Here is a 16,166-nt window from a genome sequence, read left to right as displayed (position 1 = left end):
AGAGAAAAGTAGCTCCCACTCGCTGCAACTAGAGAAAGCCTGTGTGCAGCAACGAAGACCCAACAAAGCCAAAAGTAAATAAAATAAATTAAAAAAAAAGAAATGTATGTATTCAAAGACATACCTGGGATTATAAATTGTAAAAACCACTAAGTAAATCACGATACACAAACACAAAAAATCTACAAAATACAGTAAATGATGTAATATACAGGAAGGTTCCTACACAGTCATTCCATTTATATATACATTTGAAAAAAGTTATTTCAAAAGTAGAATATGCTCTTGCATCAGTATTTTTAATTTTGAGGATGAATTAAAAGTGACAGGGGGAAACTGGTTTCAGGGCTTTACACAAGTATCACAGTGTTAAAATGTACATTTAAGATACATGTAATTTATTTTCAGTGAACTATACATATATTAAACCATTTTTAAAACAAATATGCAAAACCTGTCACTTTATAATCATTCTACTATGGTTTACTAGCGACATTCTTAAAATTATTTGTGGCTACTGTACCTGTAAGGTAGAAAAAGAATACAATGGTAGGCTCCTGGCAATGCTTCCCAACTCCATATTCAGTGACATTATGTTGGCAATTTGACATTGGATATGCTGGAAGTATTTACACCAGGGAAATTGGCAAAGACTACAAACCAGGATTTCATTTACTGTGTTACTGAATATCTGGACTTAAGACTGAGGTAGGATATGGGAGTTCCCTGGTGGCCTAGTGGTTAGGATTCTGGGCTTTCAGTGGGCCTGGGTTTGATGTCTGGTCAGGGAACTGAGGTCCCACAAGCTGTGTGGTGTGGGGAAAAAAAAGGGGGGGGGGGACTGAGAATAAAAAGAGGAAAAAACCTGAGGTAGCATATGTTAATAGTGCAGATTTATCTTTTATTTTTTTGTGGTACGCAGACCTCTCACTGTCATGGCCTCTCCCATCGTGGAGCACAGGCTCCAGACGCGCAGGCTCAGCGACCATGGCTCACGGGCCCAGCCGCTCCACGGCATGTGTGATCTTCCCGGACTGGGGCATGAACCCGTGTCCCCTGCATCGGCAGGTGGACTCTCAACCACTGCACCACCAGGGAAGCCCCAGATTTATCTTTAACATATATAATGTATGTGGCCATTACATTATGCATAAGACCAAAATTAAGAAAAAATTGAGAACATATTCTTTCACTACGCCAAATTACAGTTCCATGCAGAAAAGAAGTCACTCACATTGGGTAAATGTGTGAAATCTCACAGATACCTTTGTTGTTTCCCTGATCTCTTACTTGTCAAGGAAAGAGAAAACAGACAAGAACTCACAAAATAAAAGCAGGTAGAAGAAATAGAAATTTATCAAAACAAGACATGCAGGTAAAAAATAGATTAAAAAAAAAAAACAATAACTCAAACTGAAAAATCCTGAGGGAATCCCCTGGCAGTCCACTAGTTATGGCTCTGCATTTCCACTGCAGGAGGCAGAGGTTCAATCCCTGGTTGGATAACTAAAATCCCACATGCCACAAAGTGCACCCCAAAAAAAAAAGAACCATGAGAAAAAAGCAATTAAAATCATACTGATTTTATACTGTGATTTTACAGTCTTCATCGGAGGGGTCACCCTGCATTCTGTCTTAGCTTTTAAGCTAGGTTGGTCAAAAGTAGGTTGCAAAAGGGGGTCATGAAAGTTCTTGCTGATTAAAAATCATTATTTGGTGACTTACATTTTGGGGAGGGTGGTGGGGGAGGAGCAGTAAGGGGATGGTAAAAGGGATTAGGAGAAATAGCCTTGGGGACCAGGCCATGTGAGGGCCACAGTGGACATTCCTAGTCCTTCAGTGTCCTTCACACTGCCCAGAACAGTGAGCATGTCAACTGCATAATGGGGAAATGAGGACATCCTGAAGTGGGTTTATGAAAAAGAAGGAAAGGACCTTGAAAACGAATCAATGCATATGGCAGTGGAGCCAGTGTCACATTTGGGGTGACTCCAATGATCCTCTGCAGTGCCTGGCTTGGTGCTGCTGTCACTGTAAGAACGTCCCAAGAGGGAGGGTGTTTGCAGGAAGGAGATGTACACTGGAAAAAATGAAGCTGGAGGTCCAGGTGGAAAACACATCAGGTGTTGGTAGTTCATCTTTGGGACAAAGAAAATGAGAGTCCCTGCTCAAAGCAGGAGAGGCCACCGGAAGGGTGCAGTGTAGAGGAAGCACTCTCATCAAAGACCTGGCAGTAGTGAGGTCTTGTGGAATTCCCTCAACGTCTCTGGGCTGCACATGTCTTCCTTTACAAATGTGAATAAAAACACTATAAGCAAAAAAAAAAAACACTATAAGCACTGGTTTGGTTGGGTAGATGAATGGGAGTCATTTCCAAGAAAGCCATCAATGTTGTTTCGCAGAGAAAGACAGCCCTATTCATCAGCATGGGGCTATGGTATCAGCAGGGCTCCTGGGGTGGGGGGCAAAGTGTCCGGATGGACAACGTGTCTTTGTGTCCTCAACGGGGGAAGGGGGAGAAAAGGACTGAAGTGACCAGATTCCCTATGTCCTGAACCAGGCAACCTGACATTGAATACAGATCGCTGTTCACAACAGATGATACATTCTCTCTGTGCCTCAGTTTGTCCCAAGAAAGGGTACATTTGCTGCACAGTAACTGCAGGGGTTCTTCCCACCCTGTTACAATCTCAAACTCCTTGAACATTAGTCCCATCTATATTTGCTATATTCATAAGGCCCTTTTACCAGTGTGAACTGATGTTTAATGAAGTGGCACCTTTCAATAAGATTTATCACATTCCTTTCACTCACAAGGCTTTTCTCTAGTGTGGATTTTCCTATGGATATGGAGGAGCTGTCTTCGGCTAAAGGATTTCCCACATTCAGTGCACTCATAAGGCCTTTCTCCAGTGTGAACTCTCTGATGACGACGAAGACTTGACGTATCAGTAAAACATTTCCCACATTCATTGCACTTATAAGGCCTTTCTCCTGTGTGAATTCTCTGATGAACATAAAGATCAGATATAATACTAAAACATTTCCCACATGCAATGCACTCATAAGGCCTTTCTCCACTGTGAACTCTCTGATGACGATTAAGGCTCGAGCTACCAGTAAAACACTTCCCACATTCATTGCACTCATAAGGCCTTTCTCCACTGTGAACTCTCTGATGATAATAGAGAGCAGAACTAGTAGTAAAAGATTTCCCACATTCACTGCACTCATAAGGTCTTTCTCCACTGTGAACTCTCTGATGATAATAAAGACCAGAACTACTAGTAAAAGATTTCCCACATTCACTGCACTCATAAGGCCTTTCTCCACTGTGAACTCTCTGATGATAATAGAAACCAGAGCTAGTAGTAAAAGATTTCCCACATTGACTACACTCATAAGGCTTTTCTCCACTGTGAATTCGCTGATGGTAATGAAGGCTCGTCTTAGCAGTAAAAAATTTTCCACATTTATTGCATTCATAAGGCTTTTCTCCAGTATGAACTTTCTTATGGGCACTGAGGTGTCCATTTCGGCTAAAGAATTTCCCACATTCACTGCACTCAAAAGGCTTTTCTCCACTGTGAACTCTCTGATGATTACAAAGGATTGACCTATTACTAAAAGATTTCCCACATTCATTGCACTCATAAGGCCTTTCTCCAGTGTGAACTCGCAGATGATAATAGAGGCCAGACCTAGTAGTAAAAGATTTTCCACATTCACTGCACTCATAAGGCCTTTCCCCACTGTGAACTCTCTGATGTGTAAGGAAGCTAGATTTGTGGGTAAAAAATTTTCCACATTGGCTGCATTCATAAGGCCTTTCTCCAGTGTGAACTTTCTGGTGCTGACTATGGTTACTTCTTTGGGTGCAGGCTTTCCCACAGTTGCTGCATTCACAAAACCTTTCACAAGTGAGGACTGTCTCAGACTGAACAAGTATTTCTGTGTGGCTGGAGAATTTGTTGCCTTCTCCACAGCTGTGATGACATTTTCCACTGTCAAAAACAGCTTCACACTCCTTACTGTTGTTCAGTTTCTTCCTGGTATTAGTGACCTCTTTCTGAAGTCCAATTTTGGCCACATAGTTGTTCCCAATCTCCATGTAGGTAGAGAGATTCCCTGTTGCATGGATTGTGCAGCTTTTGAAAAATGCGGGTCTCCCCATATCATAGCTGAAGGGTTTCTCTCTAATGTGCTGCTTGTGGTGCTCTTGAAGGTTTGCAGTGAAATAGAACTGTTTCCCACATGCCCCACATGTGTATGCTTTCTGCCCCCTATTTGTTCCTTGCTCTTCAGCCAAGTGCAAAATGTCTTTCAAGACTGGGAGGCACATCTTACAGGGCTGGGTCTTCTCAGGAGATGAACCTGCGCTGGAAGTCCTGATCTGTGACACTCCTTCTGCAGATACGCTCTGTTCAGAAGGTGTCTCTTCATCCTCGACCCAGTGCCAAGAACCTGAAAACAAAGAAATGATGGTGAAGTTCTTGCTCATGTTATTGGGTGTGAGTGACACCATCACAACTGTATATCTGACACATGAAGGAAGCAGTCCACAGGATTGTGTTCAGGAAATGGAGTTGGGGTCAAATTGGGAAAGAAGGTGCTCTCACCAAGTACAAGACACAGGGACTGGATGTGGCCCAAGGCAAAAGGCAAGTTCGACAATTCACTCCTCTGTCAATGGCTTTTACCAGGACCACATCTACTGGTGACCTATCATACTATGCAGAAGTGTATTTCCAGGCCCCAGAAAATCTGACTGCAACTGGTAGCTGGTGTTCAAGAAATATTAAAGGATATATACATGGTTGAGGACATAAACAATACCAGTAAGTACTAAGGGGAAAACAATGTGAAGACCACATAAGATAAATGGGTTAGAGAGGTGGTAGGGAAATTATCCCAGGCTGGAGTCAGAATAAAAATGGGAAGTAGGTGGCTTCCCTGGTGGCGCAGTGGTTGAGAGTCCACCTGCCGATGCAGGGGACACAGATTTGTGCCCTGGTCTGGGAAGATCCCACGTGCCGCAGAGCAGCTAGGCCCGTGAGCCATGGCTGCTGAGCCTGTGCGTCCGGAGCCTGTGCTCTGCAACTGGAGAGGCCACAACAGTGAGAGGGCTGTGTACCCCACCCCCCCCCAAAAAAAAAAAAAAAAGAATCCACCTTCTAATGCAGGGGACGCAGGTTTGATCCCTGGTCTGGGAATTAGATCCTACATGCATGCCGCAACTAAGAGTTTGCACACCACAACGAAGGAGCCTCTGAGCTGCAACTAAGGACCCCACCAGCCACAATTAAGGAGCATACGTGCCGCAACTAAGGAGCACACATGCCACAACTAATGGAGCAAGTGAGCCACCACTATGGAGCCTGCGACCCTCGACTAAGACCCAGCATAACCAAAATTTAAAATTTTTTTAAGAAGATGCTTAAAGGTTTTCCCTGGTGGCGCAGTGGTTGAGAGTCCACCTGCCGATGCAGGGAACGCAGGTTCGTGCCCCGGTCCAGGAGGATCCTGCATGCAGCAGAGCTGCTGGGCCCGTGGGCCGTGTCCACTAAGCCTGCACATCCGGAGCCTATGCTCCGCAGTGGGAGAGGCCACGGCAGTCAGAGGCCCACATACCACAAAAAATTTTTGAAAAGATGCTTAAAAAAAAGATGCATATAAATTAAAAGTACGTCAATATAGAAAAAGAGGTCCACACAAATCAAAAGAAAAAAAAGAAAAGTGGTAGTAACTATACTGAGATCACAGCAGATTTTGCATAAGCAAAGTCATCAGGGATAATGAGAATGACACAATGGTAAAGGGGTCAATACTCCAGAATACACAACAATCTTTAACATGTCTGCGTCTAACAACACAATGTGAAAATATGAGGCAAAACAGACCTACAAGTAAAAAATAGATGAATCTGCTATAACACTTGGAGACTTCATTCAACAAACCTCTCTAAGAAATGAACAGATCCAGAAAAGAAAAAAATCTATAAGGATGCTGGTAAACTGAGGATCACCATCATCAGTCAACTGGATGTAACAGTCACCTACAGATTACTAGGCTACTCCATTCAAAAACAGGAGAATATTCTTCTCAAGCTGACATAGAACATTCACAAGATGGACTACACCTTGGGCCAGAAAACACACCTTAACAAATTTAAAAGAATAGAAAACATACAAGATCAGTTCTCAGAACAAAGTGGAATTACACCGGCAACCAGTAACAAAAGGATAGCTATAAAATTGCACAACACTGATAAATTCAATAATACATTTCCAAATAAAACATGGGTCAAAGCATAAATATTAAGATAAATTTTTAAGTATTTTGAAAGAAAGAAACACAGCAGTTGTGAAAACATGCAGATGGGGACTTCCTTGGTGGCAGTTAAGAATCTGCCTGCCAATGCAGGGGACACGGGTTCAAGCCCTGGTCTGGGAACATCCCACATGCTGCAGAGCAACTAAGCCCATGTGCCACAACTACTAAGCTTGTGCTCTAGAGCCCACACACTGCAACTACTGAAGTCCGCACCCCTAGAGCCCACGCTCTGCAACAAGAGAAGCCACCACAATAAGAAGCCTGTGCACCACAACGAAGAGTAGCCCCCACTCACTGCAACTAGACAAAGCCCACACAGCAACGAAGATCCAACGCACCGAAAAATAAACTTAAAAAAAAATGCCGATGCAGTGAAAGCAGTGTTTATATGGCAATCGGTAGCACTGAAAGAATATATTAGATAAGATGAAAAACCTATAATCAGTCATCTGTGCCTCTATCTTAGGAAACTAGGGGAAATGAAATACAAAAGAAAAAAAGAAGAAATAATTTTAAAAATCAGTAGAGAAAAATCAACAAAGTCAAAAAAAAGCTGGTTCTTTAAAATGCCCAATAAAATCAAAAACATGCTAGTCAGCCTAGTCACAAAAACAAGAGAGGACACAAATTACTAATATCAAAGTGAAAAAGGAGGGCTTCCCTGGTGGCACACTGGTTAAGAATCCGCCTGCCAATGCAGCGGACAGGGTTTGGAGCCCTGGTTTGGGAAGATCCCACATGCTGCAGAGCAACTAAGCCCGTGAGCCACAATGACTGAGCCTGAAAGACACAACTACTGAGCCCACGCACCTAGAACCCATGCTCTACAATAAGAGAAGCAATTGCAATGAGAAGCCCGCATGCCACAGTGAAGAGTAGCCCCTCAATCACCGCAACTAGAGAAAGCCTGTGCGCAGCAATGCAGGAAGGGAAGGAGGGAGGTAGGGAGGGAGGGAGGGAGGGAAGGAAGGAAGGAAGGAAGGAAGGAAGGAAGGAAGGAAGGAAGGAAGGAAGGAAGGATGGATTATACACCATGACCAACTGAGAATGATCCACGTTATACAATGCTGACTTAACATTAAAAAATCAATTAATATAATCCATGTCATCAACAGGTTAAAAACCAACTCATGATCTCATCAATAGATGCAGAAAAAGGATCTGACAAAATCCAACAGCCACTCATATTCAAAATCTGCATATGATATAACCTAAAAATTGAAAAAATACTTAAACTTGATAAACTAAATAAAACCCTATAGCTACTATCATACTTACTAGAGAAAAACTAGAACTCTCCCACTAAGACGAAGAAGGCAAGGATGTTCCCTTTTACAACTCCCTTTCAACTTTACAGTGGAAGTCAAAACAAAGGCAATGAGATGAGGTTATATAAATGGCATACTGATCAGGAAGGAAGGAATAAAACTGTCTTCATTCTCACATGACATGATCAGCTATATAAAACACCCAAAAAATAGAGTAAAAAAAAATTCCTGGAACTAAGAAGCAATTATAGCAAGCTTGCAGGACATAAGCTTAATATACAAAAGTCAATTATGTCCTATATACCATCAATGAACAAGTGAATTTGAAATTAAAAACACAATACCATGTAAATTACCACCCTCTCAAAAAAAAAAAAAAAGAGAGCAATAGAAAGAAATATTGAGTTACAGATCTACCAAAACATGTACAAGATATACATGAGAGAAACTATAAAACTTAGATAGAGAAATCATGAATTCCACGGTGGTCCACTGGTTAGGACTGCATGCTTTCACTGCCATGGGCCTGAGTTCGATCCCTAGTAGGGGAACTAAAATCCCTCAGGTCTCAGAGAGTAGCCAAAAAACAAACAAACGATCAAACATTCTAATAAAGAAATCAAAGAACTAAATAAATGGAAAGCTATTTCACGTTCATAAACAGGAAAACCCAGTATCGTCAAGATGTCCGTTCTTCCCAACTTCATCAATAGATTCAATGCAACCCAAATCAAAATACCAGCAAGTTATTTTGTGGACATAAATACTTTCATCCTAAAATTTATACAAAAGGGCAAAAGTCCGAGAATAGCCAACACAAAACTTAAGAAGAACAAAGCTGGCACACTGACACTACTCAACTTTAAGACTTAGTATGTAAAGTAATCAAGCCAGTGTGATATTGCTGAAAAGACAGAGAAACTGTTCAATGAACAGTATTGAAAACCCAGAAATAGACCCACAGAAATACACTCAACTGACCTTTGACAGATGAACAAGCGCAATACAATGGAGAAAAGTTAAGTCTTTCGAATAAATAGTACTGGAACAACCGAACATCACATGCCAAGAAATGAATTCTAGACACAAACCTTCACAAAAAATTAACTCAAAATGGATCACAGACCTAAATGTTAAATACAAAAATACTCTTAAAACTTAGTAAGAAAACAAAAACCCAAATACCAAATAAGCAAAGCACCTTAACAAACACCTCATTAAAAGAAGATATACAGGACTTCCCTGGTGGCGCAGTGGTTAAGAATCCTCCTGCCAATACAGGGACACAGGTTGAAGCCCTGGTCCGTGGAAATCCCACATGCCACGGAGCAACTAAGTCCGTGTGCCACAACTACTGAGCCTGCACTCTAGAGCCTGCGAGCCACAACTACTGAAGCCCACGTGCCACAACTACTGAAGCCTGCGTGCCTAGAGGCCATGCTCTGCAACAAGAGAAGCCACTGCAATGAGAAACCCGCGCACCACAATGAAGAGTAGACCCTGTTCACCGCAACTAGAAAAAGCCCACGTGCAGCAATGAAGACCCAACGTAGCCAAAAAAAATAATAATAAGATATACAGATGACAATTTAGCATATACAAAGATGCAAGGAAATGCAAATTAAACTGAAAAGTACACACTATTACATACCTGTAAGAAGGGCCAAAATCCAAACATTCACAACACCAAATGCTATAAGGGTGTGGAGCAACAGGAATTTCATTCATTGCTGACCGGAATGCTTAACAGATGCCAGTGTTGATAAACAGAAATCGGAACCTTGGAAAAAGGTCTTACAGAAACAGCTCATGGTCTGTTTTAGTAACGACCGTGTCAGTGACAACGGTCTGTTGTGAAGTAAGGCACAAAAAAATGTCATGGAGAGGAATGGAGCAAAACTTGGGTACCATGGATTTTGACAATCGCCTGGGCAGAGAGGGCGAGCAAGGAGGGATCTATCAGACTGAGTGCAAGACTACTGAACCTAAATCCTCACCTGCAAAACTTTGGAGCTACAGGTGTCCCAGCACTAAGGAATAGGGATACACTCTGCCTAGCCATAGTAACCACAGCACATAACCAAGCAATTGAAGAAGAAAGCAGTGCCTGTGTTCCAGATGTGAGAAGGACAGAGCTGCCCTTGGGGAAGAGAAGAAAGGCAGAGCCTAGCTCAGAGGATAGGGGTGGGTGTGAGGACCTTACCCAGCATGCATACAAGTGCAAAGTTCTCCAGCATGACATCAAGGTACAGGTGTATCTGAACCTCATCAAGAAGACACCATTCCTCCCAGGAGAAGTACACGGCCACATCCTCAAAGGTCACACTGCCCTGGTAAACAGGGACAAATAAAACCATGAACAGTCTCACTCCTGAAAACCCACAATCCATCTTCCTACACATTTCCCCTACTACCCAATCAGATGGAGCTTCTTGAGACCGGGGGAAGAAAACCATCTTCCTTTGATCTGCACCTCCCTTTTCCTCCAGAATACATAGGCAGTCATTTCAAGTCTAACTCTTGCCCTTCCCTTTTTATTTCCACCAGAAAAAAGGAGACCTGCACTTACTTAAACCAGCTCAGCCTCACCTCACAGCACTTCCACATACTGGTATTGGATTCATGAGTAACCTTCCACGCCTCCTTCCATTGGTGTTGGGAAATGGGAAACCCCTCCATAGAACCCGGCCTTCACTCAGGAAACTGAGCATGGGGTTCTCCAGGGTCCCCAAACCAAAGAGCTGGGAGAATGGCAGGTGAAGAGCCCCAATACACCTCAAATACAGAGAATGTGTGTGTGGGGGGTGAGAACAAGCGAGGGACTGGGACAACCTCCACTTGCTCCAAGTGTTTCTGCAGCCTGGGAACATGTAAGAAAAGGCAAACTATGGAGGAAAGAGACCATGGCTGTGTTCCAGAGGCTCATGCACTTGTATGCATGCTGGGTAAAGCCCTCACACCCACCCCTATGCTCTGAGCTAGGCTCTGACTTTCTCTTTTTCCCAAGGGCATCTCTGTCCTTCTCACAACTGGACCTCTGTCAGGTACCAGAGCCAGGTAACATCAGGATGACTGGCAAACCTCTCCTCCGTGCCTCGGTCCCCGGTGCTACCTCTTACAAGTTGTGACTTTAGAAAAGTCACAACTTCCCTCTGCCTCAATAATCTCATCACCCCCTACAGTCTGTGCTTCCACCGAACAGGCTCTGTAGTATTTTTAAAGGCCTAATTCAGATGGTGTCCTTCCTGTGTTCAAAACTCTCCACCGCTCCGAGGGCTCTCGGAGCCCTTCTCGGAGGGCTTTCCTCTCGGAGAAGAAAGGTATAACCTCTCATCTACCACTCCAGATGCAGCCTGGCCTCAAACTTTCTTCCTTGCAGAAACAAGATGGACTGCAGGTTCCCGGAATGTTCCTGCTTCAGTTGCATCTCCAAGTCTCACGCAGGCAGAAAAAGGGAAAAGACCCCTGGAGGCCTCTCTGTCCTAGACCCTGGGCCTGGGATAAAGTGACGTGAACAGCCGCCTCCCACGCGGGCCGTTCGTATCTGGGTGGGGAGACAGGCCGGAGAGGACCCGGAACGCACAGCGTTTACCTGAGCCTGGTCCCTCAGCGCAGACGCCGCCATCGGAACTTCTGGACGGAAAGGAGTGGCGACAGTCGACCGACCGGGTCCCACTCTGCACGGACACTGCAAGGGTCTGTCCCCGACCCTCAAAACCGCCCCGGTTCAGTGCGCACAGAGCCTACTCTTGCGCCTCTTAGCCTGTCACCTCGCTCCTAACACCGCACACATAAGTCCCTGACCATCTACAGAGACTTCACCGTAATTAAAATGGCAGCCACGAAGAAACCGGAAGTCCCTCTCCAGGAGGTTCGCCCTCCCGGAAATGTCCCCTTGCTCGATTTTCATTGGATGAAAGTCGCTGCCCCTTAGCACAAATTCTTCTGGGTAATGTAGTGCAAAAGTCTCAAGGAAGGAAGCCCCACACCGGGAAGCCCCACTTGGAAGCCCCACTTGAGACAAAGCCAAGAAGCACCAGGAGGAGCACTAGGAAATGACCTCTAGGGCTGGGGGCGGGGGCTCCAGCCTTATTAATGGGGCGGAGGACCCATGGGGTCGGGGAGTGCATTATCTCGGAATCCTTTAAACCACCCCACGTTTAAACCCACTGGTAACAGGAACAAAGACTAAACATTATCCTATTGCTCCTGATATACGTACAGCCTGAAGAGTTAAAGTGATTTTGTGGGCTTTGTTCAGGGACCAGAAAAAAGTCAGACAGAACGCTGACTGGGAATATGGAGAGGAGATTTTGGACAGGCCTGCTCGGCAAGAGGGAGAGCACTGCTTCTCGTCCCCCTAGAAAAGATTCTTCTGACTGCATAGTTAGTGATTGTGCCCAATTCAGTGACAAAAACTGATGATCAGGTCACCCACGATAGCTGTTCTCTTGCTTTTTGTACTTTCCTTGCTCCACCAGTCTGATTCACCTACACCTTATTCACGTGAATGAACTTCCCTTACTATTGTTATTTTATTTATTTATTTTGGCCGCACTGTGTGGCTTTTGGGATCTTAGTTCTGTAAGGCCAACTGGCCCGAGGCAGGGGAACGCAATCAGACTCACAGGTTGCATCAGCCCGGAACGTTCCACACACCCAGTTCTCGGAATTGACCTGGAGCTCCCACCCACCCAGTTCCAGGAACTGACCTGGGGACTTTCCAACCGGCCCAGCCTTCCCGCCTTTCTAGGGGCGGGACTAACGGTCCCAAGACTGATGCAACCGGCACCAGATATTGCCACGATACCCGAAGAGACCAACAAATAAGGACTACCCTGCGCCCTCCCGGATTCACCACACCCCTTCCCCTTCTTCCCCTATAAATTTTGTCCAAACTCTCGCCCGGGCGCGACTTCTCTGGCTCCTTTCTCTCAGACCAGTGAACCTCGCCCAGGAGCGCTCCCTAATAAAGCTCACTTGAAGCTTTCCTCTGTTTCACGGTGCCGTTTGTTAAGATCCGACCTTACAAGTTCCCCAACCAGAGATCAAACCCAGGCTCACAGCAGGGAAAGGGTGGAGTCCTAACCATTGGACCGCCAGGGAATTCCCTGACCTTCCCTCTTAATCATAAGGCCTAATCAGTCAATGCGTACCTACTTATCCTGGCCCCAGCTAGTGAATGTGCTAATCTTTAGATAATATTTCACTTTGTATTTCCACATTTTTATCTATTACTGAAAATGGTTTGATCTGATGTACAGAGGCTACCCAGAGGTTCCACTGAAAACAGAGCAGTTTCGTGTGCAACGCACAATTTTCTTAATATAGACTTTACAAAATTATCAATATTGGTGGATTCCTAACCCAAGATAGATTTTTCTGTTTTTTGGAAAAAATATAACTATCAAAAACAATTGAGTAACTGGCTGAGCTTAGAAGTACCTGTATATTAGGCAAGATTTACTTTCTCCAGATTACTCAGTGCCCATTTATCTGATACAGCTGAGCAGAAGATACAGCTGAGTAGAAGTAGGTAATACATTTATGTTTATCTTTCTACCATTTCTTTGTCTCAAATTAAAATCAATATCTCCTAGATATTAAAGTGATGGGCATGCCAACTTGGAAGTAGGGATTATGTTCCTCACTCACGCTGGAGCTGGGGTCCTAGAAAACTTCTCCTGCCTTTGTCTTCATAACTTCACCTTGCTCACCAGTTACAAGTTGAGACCCACTGATCAGACTGACAACAAACTGATCTTGGCCAACAACGGTTTTGCCAAAAGCCTGCTTTCAGTTTTTTTTTTTTTTGGCTGTACGCTGGCCTCTCACTGCTGTGGCCTCTCCTGTTGTGGAGCACAGGCTCCGGATGCGCAGGCTCAGCGGTCATGGCTCACTGGTCCAGCCGCTCCGCGGCATATGGGATCTTCCCAGACTGGGGCACGAACCTGTGTCCCCTGCATCGGCAGGCGGACTCTCAACCACTGCGCCACCAGGGAAGGCCCCTGCTTTCAGTTTTAAGGTTCGTTGGATTCGCTGGCAAAATAACCACTTGTCTCACACGAATAAACAGCTTCAATCAAATCTTTAATAGAAAGTGATTTAACTTAACTTCAATATACAATCATTAGAGAGAAATCAATAAGAATATTAACAGAGTATATAAATTTCAATATACAATCATTAGAGGGAGAGCAATAATATTAACAGAGTATATAACAGAGCATACATCACCGAATTGGGCCGACACCTACTTCCAGATCCAAGTGGCAGCTAGGAATTCCCTTGAACAGCAGTCTGGAGTCCCAGTTGGGAAGGTCCCGGGTGGTGAGTCCACCCCACGGGTGGGACTTCAGAGTGCTGCCCAAAGGAGTCCTGCTTTTAACGCCAAACCGCAAGCTGATAGTCATCAGCTTGCGTGCAAGTACGCAGCTCTATTAACGCAAATATTTTGATACTTTAGTTGTAAGTCTCAGAATGTTCGCTGAATTCCAGTAACTGGCCAGATTCCCAAGTCCCAGGAAGCTTTGTGACTTACTCCCTTCTTTATCTGTTGGATCCCAAGGCTGACTAACACCGTTTCTGCTGACCTGCATGTAGTCTAGCAGCTTGATGTGTAGCTCTTTCAGAATCTTTGTTTAGTCAAAAGCCTATTGTTGTCTCTGAAGCCTGAACAAGACTATTTTATTAGCCTCCCCAACAACTTGGCTCTTAGCTCCAGAGGGATCCCACAGACAATGACAGCTTTTGAATTGAAACACTTCCTCTATGATCTTGGGTGTACATTTGTCTTGTATTTACAGAGTGGCCACGGGGGTTTCTCTCGGCACTACCTGCCTTCTGAGTGGCTTCCTGGCCATTAAGTTTTGCCCCAGAACCTCTTGGTGAATAGACTTCAGAATTCAATCTCCCCAAATGCATTGGCTTCTTTACTTTCCTTTTCTGGTTCCTTCAGCTGTTGGTAAATGTCTATATTCCTATGAATGTGATTGGTCCTAGAAACAGCACAAATGTGTGAAAAAAATTTTTACATACGGTTTCTCAGCCACGTCAGACAGAAATCTCGGCTTATTACATGCATTTATATTTTATCCCCTGGATGTTATTTGGGCTTCAAGATCTGGACTAGTGGGTGCATGATATTTGTCCTGCACAGATACAAGCAGCGAGCCCAATACATCCACAGCAACAGACTTTACCCCAGACCTCCCCACGTGGCCAAAGCCACATGCACCATCCTTATCCTGGTGAGTTTCTTCATCTCTTTTTACTGTCTCTCTTCCATTTTGAGTCTTTGTGTTACTGTAATTGTAAATCCAGACCAGTGGCTGATGGAAACATCTCTGCTACTAGCTCCGGATTTCCCAGCTTTCAGCCCCTTTGTTCTCATCAGCAGTGATTTTTCTATGATTTCTGCTCCCAAAAAATTATTTTCCTAATATTGTTAAACATTTGTCTTCTTATTTCTGCAGTGAAACAATTTTTTTAAGGGAAATTTTGGGATCTACTCCTTCCTAGTTCAGCCACGTGAGAGCTCTGGACCTCAATTTGTTTTAAATTTATTTATTTTTTATTTATTATTTATTTTTCTCTGCATTGGGTCTTCGTTGCTGTGCACAGGCTTTCTCTAGTTGTGGCCAGTGGTGGCTACTCTTCATTGTGGTGCTTGGGCTTCTCATTGTGGTGGCTTCTCTTGTTGCAGAAAACAGGCTCTAGACGCATGGGACTCAGTAGTTGTGGTACGCAGGCTCAGTAGTTGTGGCTCATGGGTTCTAGAGCACAGGATCAGTAGTTGTGGCGCATGGGCTTAATTGCTCCGCAGCACGTGGGATCTTCCTGGACCAGGGCTGGAACCCGTGTCCCCTGCATTGGCAAGCAGATTCTTAATCACTGCACCAACAGGGAAGTCCCTAATTTTCTTTTTTAACTTAGGTGATGGTCAGGTACAAATAATAATACAATGAAAAGGTGATTGGCTAAGGGGCTTTCAATTTTCATTCATTAATTGGGATATATTGCTGAATAAGAACAGATAAATTCTTGCATTTCTAGAGTTAATAGAATATGCAGAAAATGAAAATTTTCTCTAGTTATACAGAATTTACTTAATCTACTTATACTATACTACCTAGTAGCAACTCTTCAGAAAGTTTTCATTAAATAAGTACTATGGAAAGAAACAGGAAATTTAGACATAAAAGTTTGTGTCTTTATGTACTTGTATCTTATATGGTTACTTTAAAAACAAATTTTTAAGGCATATTCAGATCCAGGAGTTCCAGGTAGACGAAAAACACCTCTAGAGCCCCACACATAACTTCACAGAGTTATCAGAGATCTGAAGATATCCACCATGTTTGGAATGCAGAAATAGAGGAGACATATGGTGTGAGGAGAAACAATAAACGTATGTAATGGTTGGTACTGATATATATTATAAATCCAGTCCAAAATTCTAATTTTGTCCAAAGTATACTGACAAGGCCATTATGAGGTCTAACCAGATGTACAACATCAGCAATTCTACAGTTTTTTTAAAAATAAATGCTCAATTAAAAAACA

At 43.7% G+C, this 16,166-nt stretch overlaps 1 protein-coding gene across 1 annotated transcript; it reads right to left on the bottom strand.

The window, feature by feature from the left end:
* Positions 1-2,806: 2,806 nt before the first annotated feature.
* LOC136141175 (zinc finger protein 211-like) lies at positions 2,807-9,838 on the bottom strand. The gene is made up of 2 exons (XM_065899342.1): positions 9,805-9,838; positions 2,807-4,464 (listed from the first exon to the last, which is right to left on the bottom strand). Exons 1-2 carry the CDS (start codon positions 9,836-9,838, stop codon positions 2,807-2,809), a joined length of 1,692 nt encoding a protein of 563 aa, XP_065755414.1.
* Between the last annotated feature and the right edge of the window lie 6,328 nt (positions 9,839-16,166).

The sequence above is a fragment of the Phocoena phocoena genome, chromosome 20 (assembly GCF_963924675.1).
Source record: "Phocoena phocoena chromosome 20, mPhoPho1.1, whole genome shotgun sequence".
NCBI classification, from domain to species: Eukaryota; Metazoa; Chordata; class Mammalia; order Artiodactyla; family Phocoenidae; genus Phocoena; species Phocoena phocoena.
Note: the sequence above shows the minus strand (reverse complement) of the source record. Positions and strands in the feature narration are given on the sequence as shown.